Genomic DNA, 13,217 nt, shown 5'->3' with positions numbered 1-13,217 from the left:
TGAAGAGCAGAGCGGCGGCGCTGGAGGAGGCGGAGGGCCGCGTCGCGGCGCTCGCCGCGCAGCTGCCCGAGATGGAGCGCGAGCGGGCGCAGCTGGAGGCGGAAAGGGAGGCGTGGGCCAGCGGGGCTGCGAGTCGGGTCCAGGCGGAGCGTCTGGCCGTCGACCTCCAGCGCCGGACGGAGGAGCTGGAGGTGAGTGTCTGAGATGGAGAGGGGTGGAAAGGAGGGAGGCATGCTGAGAGCATGGTGCCATGCATCATTCCGTTCTTTTTCCATACGCACCCAGGCAAGGGAGTGGGCCCTGCAGCGACAAAGCGCGGGACTGGAGGCCATGCGTCGCGAGGCAGGGGACGCCCGGGACCGGGCGGAGACGGCGGTGCGTGAAGCTGCGGATAAGCTGGGGGACGCCCAGCGCGATGCAGCTGCGGCGGCCCAGAGGCTGAAGGCGGTGAGCTGAGAGGCTATTGAGTGGCGGAATGATGACCCGTGCGTGTCCCTGGCCTAGGACGCGAGCATGCCAGGGACACACTCGCTCACATGTCCAATCTTCCCATCCCGCCCCTGGCAGGCGGAGGCGACAAGGGCTGAGCTGGAGGCTGATAGGGTTGCTCTGGAAGCCAGCCGGGAGCAGGTCAGCAAGCTGCAGGTATGGTAGAACGGCTGAGAAAGCTTGGCGAGGAGGTCAACGGGATGCAGTTGCGATGAGGGTGTGAGGGTAGGTCAAACGCCGCGAAAGTCAGAAATCTTGTGAGAACGAACTGGCAAGATACTATTGTCCCCAAACTTGCCGCTGCGACATTCTTGGTGCTTGCTTGGCTGGAAATCATTTCCCTGTTGATTGCAACATCCTACTCTCGGCCCTTGCCCAGGCCGAGCTAGAGGCCAGGACCCGGAACCTGGTCCTACGCGAGTCTGAGCTGAGGGCTTTGGAGGTGGGCTTTGCAGGGGGTGGTGACAAGGGGGAACTGGCAGGGCCGCCAACCTATGCATGGCCAGGGCACTCAGGCACGAGGCTGAGCATCGCACTGAACAAGGAGCTCCTCCCTTGACGATTTCTCCAAAGACAAGGCTAATATGCGCTGTAGCAACCGCCCTATGGAGGGAAGTGCACCCACGTCTCCCTCACCAACCAACGCGCAGCTGGAGGGGAAGCACCTGCGTGGCCGCGAGGACCTCGCCCAGGCAGAGGAGCGGCGCCTGGCGGCACTTGCATCGAGGCTGGCGGACCAGCAGGAGGAGCTGGCGCGGGAGGGCGCCGCCCAGCGCGCCCAGCGCGCCGAGCTCGAGCAGCGACAGCGCCGAATCGAGGCCGAGGCGGCGAGCGCCGCCGCCGCTGCCGCGACCGCCGAGGCGGCGCACCAGGCCGCAGCTCAGGAGGCCGCGGCCGAGCTTGCGGCGCTGGAGGAGCGCCGTGCGGCTGCGGAGGCCGCCGAGAGGGCGAGCGCGAGCGTGGCCGGGAAGGCGGCAGCCAGGGAGCGTCGCGCCCAGGCCGCCGAGGAAGGCCTCAGCCAGCTGCAGGTGCGGGGAGGCGCAGGCTGGGTTGTGCTGAGCGCTGGAGGGGTGATATCCTGCCGACACGAGCTGGGGAGGTCACAGGCCCCATGCAGAGCATGGTGCATTCACCGAGCAAGGCAGAGGCCTGTCGCTACGCTTGCCCTCCAAGGAGGCCTCCACAGCCAGTCTAGACCAAAAAAGGGAGGTGTCTGACCATCACCCCATCCACAGGAGGCATACCGCCAACTGGATGCACGGGAGCGGGAGGTCTTCGAAGCCGCCCAGGCGCTGGAGGCGGCTCAGGAGGCTGCCGCCTCGGACATTCAGGCCGCCGAGCTGGCACGCCGCGTGGCGGCGCAGGAGAGGGCCAGGCTGGATCGCCTGAGGACGCAACTGGAGGAAGAAAGGGCCTCCCTGGCGCATCAGGCGCAGCGTCTGGAGAGGCTTGAGCAGGTTCGTTGGGACGATTCATGGGCGGCCTCCTGTAGGTGGGGCCGCAGGAGGGCAGGCGTGTGAGTGCTGCTCCAAGCAAATCACCACGCCCTGTTTCCCCGTCCTCCACTCGCTCGCGCAGCATGCGGCCGAGCTGGAGGGCAGGGAGGCGGCGGTCGCTGCGGCTGAGAGGCGGCTGGCCGAGCGCGAGGAGGGCGAGGCGCAGGTCGCGGCATCGGCGGCGCGGGAGGCGGAGAGCGCGGCGCGGGACAGGGTGAGCCTGCGTGGGTGTTGGTTGAGGGGGTGAATGGGTCCAATCTTGGCGCTGGGCCGACGCTGCCTGGCTTCAGGCAGTGTCTGATACTGCACCCCTACAGGCCCTGGAATGACCAGTCCCAGACACGATCCAAACATCCAAACTCCCTGTCCCTCAGGTGACGGCGGCGGCCGCCGAGGCCGACGCGCTCCTGTGCTCCGCCCAGCACGCCTCCCGCGAAACGGAGCGGGAGGCGGCGGCGCTGATGCAGCGGGCGCAGGTTGAGCTGGGCAGGGTTTTGGGGGAAGCGGGTGGCGAGGTGCAAGGGGGCCCGAGGCCCAGCCTCTCGCCTCGGTGCGAGGACGGGCCATTGGCCGGGCCCTGTCTGGAGGGAATCCTGTTTTGCTCGGCTCTTTGCTCACCTGGCTCCTACACACACACTCACACACACACACTCACACCCAAAACCCTATGCACAGCGGGAGATGCGCGCCGCACGAGAACAGGCGACGGCGGCCGAGTTGCTGCGTGCCGACCTGGAGACCCGGCGTGCCTCCCTCGAGCAGGCCTCGGCGGTGACGGCCCGGAGCGAGGAGCGGGTGCGGGAACGGGAAAAGCGTGTGGCCGAGCTGGAGGAGGCCTTGGCCCGCCGAGACGCCGCCCTGGCGTCTGCCGAGGCCCGGGTGGCGGCGCTGACTCAGCGCCTGGAGGCCCAGCTTGCCCCCGATGCGCCGCCAGGGCGCCTCCGCACAAACACGGTGAACCATCCTAGCCCTGGTCACCGACTTTCCATGGACACTCACCCAGGACCAGGGGCGCCACACATCGGCCGGCGGGCGTCCCCGGGTCCTGGCCCCCAGGCCCTGCCGTTGCCGAGGCAGGCCACACCCCCGCGGGGCAGCAACCCCATCGCCGCCGAGGCGGGTGCCGCGCAATCTTTGGTGCCGCAGCAGCTGCAGGGCATCCTGGTCAGCATCCAGAGGGGCGGGGACCGCCTGACCCGGCTGCAGGGCATTCTGCAGTCCATGGGCCCCGCCGCCCCCGCGGCCGTGCGCTCCCTGCAGCAGTGTCTGGAGGCCATGCGCGAGAGGGCTGCGGGACTGCGGTCTGGCTCGCCGGGCAGCGGTGAGGGCGTGAGGGCCCTGGGTGCGGACTATGCGGAGTGGGAGCAGGAGCTGGGGCGGAAGCTGGAGGAGTTTGTGACGGCGCAGCGCACCGCCATCACTCTGGGCGGCGCCTGACCCACAAAGAGGCGCTGCATTGGTCTCCTAGGCTCTCGGAAGCTGATGGCTGACAGGTCGCAACGGCCTCACTCGTGACCACGGACTGATCGGTGCAACAGCTGAGGCGGCCCACATGCCTTCCCTCTGCATGCATCCTGCTCACCCCTGTACTTGATACAGACATTAAGAGACCTGACCCGTTTTGTCATTGCATGACTCCCCTGCACTCTTCCATTCAAACAATCACTCTGACCAATATACGTCCAATTGGCGGCGTCGGCAGGGCCCTGGCCGCCGCATGGCCGCCCAGAGCACCACACATCAAGCAGATGCCACACCAGCCTCCTCTGGCAGCGCCTTGCCTGTGCCCAGGCAGTTCAGGCAGCGCTGTTTGGCAGTGGAACCACAGGCGGGACAGACGCAGAGGACCTGAGGCTCGGGCTGTGTTGCGGCACTTTGGGCCTGTTGCTGCTTGAGCGAGCGTGCGGAGACCGGTGCTCTACACAGCATCAGCTTCTCGCCTGCGCAGCGACAGGGGAGCATGAGCAGGCTAGTTCGAGTCCTGACCAACCGTCAGTACCATGTCCATGAGTCCTCACCGTGGCAGATGTCACAGGAGCGGTACCCAGTCGCTCTGCATGGCTGACAGGCCACGAGCCGCTTGGCCTGCAGGGGTGATGTACTGGAGTTCGAGGTGATGCGAAGAACACTGGATGTTTCATGCGTCGTGGAGTCATGCAACTTGCCTGCCGGTGCTTCACTACAGCTTTGACGGCGTGGAGGCCGACGCTGCTGACCAGGAGAGTTGCACCTCCCACACACACCAGGGTGCCCACGCCAGTGCCCAGCGACACCGCGAGGGATGATCTCCACATTTGAGGGAGCTGAGAATCAACGTGCTAAACACCGCATGTTGCCTTGAACACTGGAATGGGTGGGTATGCGGATGACTTGCGGGGTAGTGACCGAGATGTCGGTCTTACACGCTCGGGGCCTGCAGTCTTTGCTCCCCGGTAGATGATACCTCAGTCCGCCATGTACGTGCTAAATTGGAGCCTCAATGCTTCGATGATGGAGTCGTGACAGAGATCGTGTGCTCATCTGCCTCGCATGTGGAGGTCGGTCGGTGTTCCGTGTCTGGGCGCGCAGATCTGAATTGAACGCTTCCTCCGGGCGGCCAGACCTCCGCCTACCAGCTCCTCTCATGCACCGCTCGCTTGACTGCTTGAGCAGCTAGTAAAACACAGAGAGGAGGCTCCAGGGAACTAGGCCACTAGATTTGCCATTGTCATTGCTCGCGCGAGGCCTGCCGCAGTGGTCCCTGGCTGGTGTTCAACCTGAAATCCCCGGCCTCCTCGACGAGCGCCGAGGCTGCTGGGACGGCAATGGCAGGGTCCCCGGGTCCTTCGTTTTTTGAACGACATGACAACGTCTACCTCTACGTCCCGAATCTTATAGGTGTGGGCATTCCTCTGGTCAGCGGTCACACAGTGTCTGAGCTCCGGCCCAGTCGCCCCACTCCCCCCTCCCTTGCTCACTCCTATCCCCCAGGGTATGCTCGCATTGCCTTTGCTCTGTATGGATTCGCTGTGGCGAGCACCTCTCCAGGGGCCATGGTATTGTCCTATGCCCTCAGCTTTGTGTGTGATGAACTGGACGGCCGTTTCGCTCGAATGCTGAATCAGACCTCCACTCTGGGCCAGGTTCTCGACATGGTGACGGACAGGTGCGACAGTGTTTTTACCATGAGTTGCGATCGGCAGAATGGGAGTTTGCGGGGGAGGAAAGGATGTGTGCATGGGCGCCAGAGTATGCAGCTTTGCAGAACTCTGTGATAGGTTGGGCAGACCATACAACAGCGGCAAAGTAGCACTCGTCTGCGCCGTGCTTATATCCTTCCGCCCTGTGGCTACTGAGGCATGGCCCTGCTGATTTTCACGCACCCGCTCTCTCACACAGAGTGGCCACGAGCTGCCTGCTGGCCACGCTCTGCATGCTGTTCCCGGCCTGGCACCTGGCCTTTGTGGTGCTCCTGGGGCTGGACATCTTCTCACACTGGTTCCAGATGTACTCCACGCTGGCCTGCGGCGTGAGCAGCCACAAGGTGGGAGGGCCTTGGGGAGGCGGGCTGAAGTGTGCGGTGAAACAGGGGCTGGGTAGTGGGGAAAAGGCATCGCATGGGGGTGCACCCTGCTCCGAGTGCACACCCGTCGAGCTCATCTTCGGGACACACATATACTGTGGGGCACTCATGCATGCTGGTTTCTCTCTTCAACCTCACCACCCTCTTCAATCGCTCTATTTCCAGGACACGAATTCCAGGAGCCGGGTGGTCCGCTTCTACTACCAGCAACGCCTGTTCATGGGTTTCTGCTGTGTGTGCTGTGAAGTGCTGTACCTATGCCTCTATCTACTTGCCTGGCCGCAGTACCGCGCCTGGGGAGTGCTGCCCCTGCCCCAGACATGGTTGCAGCTGGGCGGGAGCGCAGGTGGGCGTGCACCTTCGGGCGATGGCCCTGCTCTCTGTGGGGTTTTGGGTGCCCTGCAGCATGCGCACATCGCGCATACCCAGACAGCTTGCACAAGGCTTCCGTCATCAAGGGTGCACCAAGTCCCGTAAACCCGCCACCCCCCCCCGCCTCTATGCACAGGCGTGTGCTCCGCTGAAGCACGAGGCATCCCGCTGGTGGCGCTGGTCGCCTTGGCTGCGCTGCCCGGCGTCGCAGTGAAGCAGTTTGTGAACGTCGTGCAGCTGGGGAATGCCATGACCACCCTCGTCCAGCTGGACACAGCAAAGAGGCAGTGATGGAGCTGCCAGTAATTTTGATACTGATCACTGTCCTGCCTGCCCACCCAGGCATATGGCCATGTTATTGCGGTGGCAATGCGCCCTTGCACAGCTACTCCTCCGCGATGCCGTGGGAGCTCACCCCCAATGTCCTCCAAGATATTGTATATCTCTGCGCTGATTAGGGCCAGTCTGATTGCAGGGCAAGGTGGAGCGGTCGACATGGGAGATCAAGCACAACAGGTGTGTGTCCAGATGCAGCGGAGCCTAGTAGCCGGGGAGGGGTGGGGCGGTGGGCGCATACTGCGAGTCAAAGTCCTGCACCGCCGCATCCTCCTCCTGCTTCAGGAACCTGGTGCGGGGAGGGCATTGAGTGGGGCTGGGACCGGGCTTCAATGAGCAGATAGCCAAGCAGGCAAGCTTTCGATACAGTGAGTTTCATCATCTTCCTAGTCTCCATTGGAAGTTGCCGGATACAACAGGCTCCCGAGCCATTCAACTCACTTGTTTGCCGTCCGCAGCAACCAGTTGCCGAAGAGAATGGCCACGAAGTGGGCCATCAATGTGTTGGTGCTAGCCTGGGATAGAGGACAGCCAGGATTTTAGGAGTAAGAGTCAGCCCTGGTTAGCAGGTAGAGAGGAGGCATCGATGCTGCGGCAGGCACTGCACTACCATAGATTACAGTCCAGGCTCTAGCACACCATGGCCCACCTGGATCGAAAAGACATCCAGCGCAACGGGAGGGGGTGCGGGGGTCCGGTATGCATACCCAGCCGCAGAGGCGGAGGTCAGTGTCTTGCCCACCAGGCCACCGATGGATGCCTGGAGTAAGAGGGAGGGTGGACCAAGACGTAGAGCTCTGGGAATCGTGTGAAGACACGGCATGAAACGACAAAAACATGCCTTGCAAGGAGACTGCCAGTGATGTTAAGGCATGAACCTTTCCCCAAACACCATGGGACACTCCCATGCCATGCAGGCACCTGCAGGCCGAGAATGGTCGCCCCCATGCCAGCGAGATTCAGGACTCCATTGGTCAGAATCGTCGAGACGACGCCCTGAAGCTTTACTTCCTTTTCAAGTTGGGAGATGAGGCAGTGGCTGTGAGATGTAGACACGGATGCAACAAGTGTTTCTTTGGTGCTAAGAAATCCCGTTGGTAGCTCGAACAAAGCTGGATATCTGTGCATCCCCTCCCCTCCACCTCCCTCACACACACACACACCTTGAGCTGGCCAAGCTTGCGTCCTGCCCGGATATAAGTCCACGCAAGGAAGGTTGAGATCATACTCGTCACCAGGCCCCCCAGCGTGCACACATCAATGAAGGACAGCTCCGTGGGATTCTGCAACAAGAGAGAAGGCCTGGGCATCTCAATGGCAGGGTCGAGGGCATCATGGGGTGGGGCCGGCTTGGCTCAGGCCACTTTTAAGAAGAGCAGACACAGGAAAATCACCCGTCATTATATAGGCTGTACAGCATGACGCTTTGTCACCTGGGAGATGATACCAGTGGAGAAGATGAGGATTCCAGAGGCCACGATTGTGAGGGTGAGCTGTGCCCAGAAGGAGAGCCAGCCGATGTTGCGCAGCGCAGTTCCCATCTGAAGGGATGGAAGAAAGGGTCGGGTGGGGCAAGAAACGCAGGAGTGGCCATGGCAACTGGATCGTATCCTCCACAGGCAGATGCTCTGCAATCACTCACAGCGAGGGCGTTCTTGGCTGCAGCGCTGACGGGCATGGCCGGCTGTCCCTGAATGTCTCCCACTTGCTGGCTGGGCACTCGTTGCCCAGGCCCCTGCTGGCCCGCCACTTGCTGGCCTGACGTGTTGAGGATGAGGCTGTAATGGAGTTGCGGTCCACAGCCACTGCTTGCCACATGTAATCCATGATGTGGCATGCCTCTAACTCACCTCGGTAGATGGGGGGGTATCCTCCCGCACCATCACCCTTGTAGGGCTGCTGGGGATTCCGTGGCACAGAGGCTCTGACTTGTAACCCTTGGGAATGCTGCACAGGTGAGGGGGAGCAGTCTAGGGGTGAGAAATTGGGCCATGGCATCCGTATTCTGTCCTGGATGGTGCATTGACGGGATCCAGCGTTGTTACAATGGCCTTGAAGCTATACCACTTTCCATGAGTGCCTAGCGAGGAATGGGCTCCCTCCCTACCTTGTTAGAAGCAACCCTCCTTCCCAGCGGCTGGATGGGTTTGAATTGCTTAAAATACCCGCCGGTAGGACATGATGCCACTCGCAGGCTTGCCGATGGCCTCGTGAGCGAGGCTTGCGCGTTCATGATGACCGTGCACTCAGGATGAGCAGCGTTCGCTGGCTTCGAGGCCGGTCGAAGCACTCAAATAGATGGGATGTGCGATTATGTTGTAAGAAACACTTATCATAGTGTGAGTACCCCGGCCTTCTGTTTGGCGCCAGCACTCATCATTGAGGGGGAGCTTAAATGTTGAAGGCGGAAGGTGGTGCGCAGGTAGACCGATCGGCATGGTCTTGCTGTGAAGGTGACCCTCACAGAGATCAATGCATGAGTCTTCAGCCTGCAGCAAGGATGAGCCGCTCACTGCCGGTTAGCATATTGCAACCAGGAACAGGCCAGATCCAATGGCATGCAGGTGGTTTTGGTGGGGTTATTCGAGGAGTTCGCTGGGACGAGTGCTTGACCTCATGTGCTACTCATGAAGTATACGACTTGAAACGCCTATGAGTCGACATGGTACACTTCTGGTCATGGAAGATGGCTACGAGTTCTCAAATCTTTGCGTCCCCATGATGCAGGGATTCATGTGCAGCACACTCATAAAGGATGAAATGCATCACTCCATGCAGCAAGGAGAGGTTACCACCACAACTCGGCAGATTTCAATACGTAGAATCAGCATTTGGCCCAAAACACTAATAACTTCCACGTGATGGTTTGTCTCTCAAGGCAATCTTGCACCAAGTGGGAGCTCACAGGGGTCGTTTTGGCGGGAGGCAAGGCTCGATCGGAATGGCTTCGCCAAACACCCAGCTCGTTGAGAGCCTGGCCCCGATTCCTCACAGGAGGAGACGGTCGCTCGAGATCATATATAGATTGCTGACCAGTGAAGCTGGTGGGAGTGCGTTGCCACATCTGGAGCCTGTCAGGGATGAGTTGCTGAAACCTTTCGCACACTGCTAGCGTGAGCCTGCGCCTGCGCCCATGGCGGGTGTCCAGCCCCGCCGTGCTGAGGATGTGGCACGCAGTAAACAATATGATTACAAAGCGGTGGGTTCAAGGAGCTTGTGCAGGGAAAGGACGGTGCCGCTGGTTGTGAAGTGATGGTTCGCCTCCTTGTCGGAAATCATCGAAAGTCCTCTACCAGGAGTGTCACTGCGCACTTCATACGTATCCAGTAGTGGTATTGTGCTGGTTGATGCAAATGAGCACCTGCCCAGGGCTGCCCTTCGGCACCTCAACCCCACCCCCACCCCCCCTTTACTGCCACAGAACTCAAACTTGGTCCTGACAGCCGAGCAGCGCACCACCGTCGGTCATGAGCCGGATGGATCCGCAGAGACCCTGTGGGGCAACATGCGGGGCAAGATGGGGGACAAGGTGCAGCGCGGCCTCCCCGAGGGCCTCGCAGAGCGCAAGGCCAAGCGTGACGCCACGGCCGGCGACGGCGCCGGAGCCAAGCGGCGGAGGGTGCGTTTGATCGAGACAAAGGAATTTCAAGAGTCTGGGGAAGTTCCAGCTTTGGCCTTGCTCAAATATTTAGCTGCGAGATGACCTGCATCTCACTCCTCACGCCACCACACCCTCCCTTTTCACGCAGGCCCCCACTGCCGCCTCGGTGCTGGAGGTGGAGACCGCGGGCCTGTACCGCCCCCGCACCGAGGAGACGCGCATGGCCTACGAGGCCCTGCTCTCCGTCGTGGTGGACCTGCTGGGCGGGCAGGAGGAAAGCGTGCTGCAGGGCGCCGCTGACGAGGTCCTGGCCGTGCTCAAGAACGACCGGCTGCGGGTGAGTTGGTGTTCTGGATTGGCCGGGACGGCAGCTGCGCCGGTTGGCGAGGGAGCGTGGGGAGGGACCCTGCTCATGCATTACACATGGAAGGGGCCTGCCCAGGGGCGCTGGGCTAGGGTGCCGGACGCAGTTCCCATGTCAATCGCCAGGGGTGTGCATCGAATGCGGGCCGGACCCCACCATCATGTTCAAACCTGCCTCCCACCCAACCTTCCCCTCCGCGCCAAAACCCTCCCCCCCCAAAAATAACACAACAGGACCCGGAGCGCCAGAAGGAGCTGGGCACGCTGCTGGACAGCCCCGTCAGCGACGAGCGCTTTGCGCTGCTGGTGGAGCTGGGCAAGCGCATGAAGGACTGGGCGCCCGAGTCGGCCGCGCTGGCGGCGGGCAGCGGTGAGGCCGCGCTGGACGAGGAGGGCGTGGCCGTGGAGTTTGACGACGAGTCTGACGAGGACGAGGGCGAGGAGCTGGTAGACGTGCTGGATGACGACGAGGAGGAGGGCGGGGATGCCGAGGATGAGGCCGGCGGGTCGCGCGCCGGCGTGCGCACCGGCGGCGTCGACGTGGACGCCGGTGAGGAGGAGCGCGCGTCGGGCATCCCAGTGCAGGACATCGACGGCTACTGGCTGCAGCGCCGCGTGGCGGGCGCGCTGCCCACGCTGGAGCCCGCTGCGGCACAGCGCACCGCCGACGAGCTGCTGGAGGCGCTGGCGGCGCCCGACGCGCGCGAGGCCGAGAACCGCGCGGTCGCGTTGCTGGGCTTCGACGCCTTCGGCCTGATCAAGGAGCTCCTGCGCAGCCGCGCGGCGGTGGTGTGGTGCACGCGCCTGGCGCGCGCACAGGACGACGCGGAGCGCGCGGCGCTGGAGGCGCGCATGGGCGAGGGCGGCGAGGCCAGCGCGGCCGTGCTGCGCGCGCTGCGCGCCACGCGCGCCACACCGCGAGAGCGTCAGGAGGCCGCGCAACGCGCGCTGCGCGAGGAGGCGCGCCGCCTGGCGAAATCGGGGGGCGAGGGTGCGGATGGCGGGGAAGGCAGCGACGACGACGACCTGAATCCTGGCGGCGCCGGCCGCGCGGGTACCAACGGAAAAAGCGGTGCGGCCGCCGCGGCGCGCAAGGCGCTGGACCTGGAGGCGCTGGCCTTCCCCGGCGGCGGTCGGTTCAACTCCGCGCGCTCCACCACGCTGCCCCCTGGGTCGTACCGCACGGTACAGAAGGGGTACGAGGAGGTGCACGTGCCTGCGCCCGCGGCGCCGGCCTTCGCGGAGGGCGAGTCGCTGCACGCCATCTCCAGCCTGCCCGCCTGGGCGCAGGACGGCTTCCGTGGCATGAAGGAGCTGAACCGCATCCAGTCGCGCGTGCTGGACGCCGCGCTGTTCAGCGGCGAGAACATGCTGGTCTGCGCGCCCACCGGCGCGGGGAAGACCAACGTGGCCATGCTGGCCATGCTGCACGAGATCGGGCTGCACCGGCGCCCAGACGGCTCCATCGACACCGCGGCCTTCAAGATGATCTACGTCGCGCCCATGAAGGCGCTGGTGGCGGAGATGGTGGGCAACTTTGCCAAGCGGCTGGAGCCCTACGGCGTGAAGGTCAAGGAGCTGACGGGGGACATGGGACTGACGGGGGCGGAGATCGCAGAGACCCAGCTCATCGTGGTCACGCCGGAGAAGTGGGACGTGGTCACGCGCAACGCGGGCGAGCGCGCCTACACCCAGCTCGTGCGCCTGGTCATCATCGACGAGATCCACCTGCTGCACGACGACCGCGGGCCCGTGCTGGAGTCCATCGTCGCCAGGACCCTGCGCCAAGTGGAGGTGCTCGATGGTGCTGGCGTCCTGGCTGTCATTGCCGGCACACCTGACATCAGAAAGCACCTCGTGCTGCTCCCAGCCGATTCCCCTTCCACCCTCTTCCACGCTCCTCACACCCCCACCCCCCACCCCCACCCTACACACGCAGGCCACCCAGACGCAGACGCGGCTGGTGGGCCTGTCGGCCACGCTGCCCAACTACGAGGACGTGGCGGCCTTCCTGCGCGTGGACCCGGCCAAGGGTCTCTTCTATTTTGACAACTCGTACCGCCCCTGCCCCCTGGCCCAGCAGTACATCGGGGTGACGGTGAAGAAGCCGTTGCAGCGCTTCCAGGCCATGAACGACATCACGTACACCAAGGTGATGGAGGCGGCGGGGAAGCACCAGGTCCTGGTCTTCGTGCACAGCCGCAAGGAGACGGCCAAGACCGCCGCGCACCTCAAGGAGGAGGCGCTGCGCAACGACACGCTGGCGCGCCTGCTGCGCGACGACTCCGCGTCGCGCGAGATCCTGCAGACCGAGGCCGCGGGGGTGAAGAGCGCGGAGCTGCGCGAGCTCCTGCCCTATGGCTTTGGCATCCACCACGCCGGCATGACCCGCGCCGACCGCACCCTGGTGGAGGACCTGTTTGCCGACGGCCACATCCAGGTCTGGGTTGTTGGGGGTGGGGGTGGGGTGGGGGGAGTTGACGCCCCAGAGGTGCTTGGGTGAGACGGGGAAGGAGGGGCCTGACCAGCCCAGGTGTTTCGGGGCCTTGCAATGCCCAAAGGGCCTGCTCGTCCACCCCTGGTTGTTTCTTCCGCCCCAAATCATCCCCCCAACAGTCATCCACACACACACAAACACCCAGGTGCTGGTCTCCACCGCGACGCTGGCCTGGGGCGTGAACCTGCCCGCCCACACCGTCATCATCAAGGGCACCCAGATTTACAATCCGGCCAAGGGCGCGTGGGTGGAGCTGTCGCCGCTGGACGTCATGCAGATGTTCGGGCGCGCAGGGCGGCCGCAGTACGACACCTACGGCGAGGGCATCATCATCACGGGACACAGCGAGCTCCAGTTCTACCTGTCACTCTTCAACATGCAGCTGCCAGTGGAGAGCCAGTACGTGGCCACCATCCCCAACAACCTCAACGCCGAGATCGTGCTGAGCTCCGTGACAAACCTGAACGAGGCCGCGGCCTGGCTGGGGTACACGTGAGTTTG

At 63.4% G+C, this 13,217-nt stretch overlaps 3 protein-coding genes across 3 annotated transcripts in view; 2 read left to right on the top strand and 1 right to left on the bottom strand.

The window, feature by feature from the left end:
* Positions 1-4,789: 4,789 nt before the first annotated feature.
* F751_0445 (CDP-diacylglycerol-inositol 3-phosphatidyltransferase 1) lies at positions 4,790-6,210 on the top strand (the record flags this gene model as incomplete). The annotated part of the gene is made up of 5 exons (XM_011397629.1): positions 4,790-4,862; positions 4,956-5,130; positions 5,364-5,508; positions 5,713-5,893; positions 6,056-6,210. The coding sequence occupies 5 exons, from the start codon at positions 4,790-4,792 to the stop codon at positions 6,208-6,210; spliced, it is 729 nt and encodes a 242-aa protein (XP_011395931.1).
* Positions 6,211-6,459: 249 nt separating this feature from the next.
* F751_0444 (hypothetical protein) lies at positions 6,460-7,933 on the bottom strand (the record flags this gene model as incomplete). Its single annotated transcript, XM_011397628.1, has 6 exons — positions 6,460-6,544; positions 6,697-6,770; positions 6,905-7,015; positions 7,419-7,538; positions 7,689-7,796; positions 7,898-7,933. 6 exons carry the CDS (start codon positions 7,931-7,933, stop codon positions 6,460-6,462), a joined length of 534 nt encoding a protein of 177 aa, XP_011395930.1.
* Positions 7,934-9,388: 1,455 nt separating this feature from the next.
* Positions 9,389-13,217, top strand: part of F751_0443 (U5 small nuclear ribonucleoprotein 200 kDa helicase) — a gene marked incomplete at both ends in the record, with an annotated part of 10,340 nt that continues 6,511 nt past the window's right edge. The window contains 7 exons of the mRNA XM_011397627.1: positions 9,389-9,454; positions 9,677-9,874; positions 10,005-10,193; positions 10,454-11,008; positions 11,210-12,013; positions 12,159-12,659; positions 12,862-13,208. Coding sequence (XP_011395929.1) covers positions 9,389-9,454; positions 9,677-9,874; positions 10,005-10,193; positions 10,454-11,008; positions 11,210-12,013; positions 12,159-12,659; positions 12,862-13,208 — 2,660 coding nt within the window. The remainder of the gene's footprint in view (positions 9,455-9,676; positions 9,875-10,004; positions 10,194-10,453; positions 11,009-11,209; positions 12,014-12,158; positions 12,660-12,861; positions 13,209-13,217) is intronic.

The sequence above is a fragment of the Auxenochlorella protothecoides genome (assembly GCF_000733215.1).
Source record: "Auxenochlorella protothecoides strain 0710 unplaced genomic scaffold scaffold106, whole genome shotgun sequence".
Taxonomy (NCBI): Eukaryota; Viridiplantae; Chlorophyta; class Trebouxiophyceae; order Chlorellales; family Chlorellaceae; genus Auxenochlorella; species Auxenochlorella protothecoides.
This window is presented reverse-complemented; position numbering and strand designations above follow the sequence as displayed.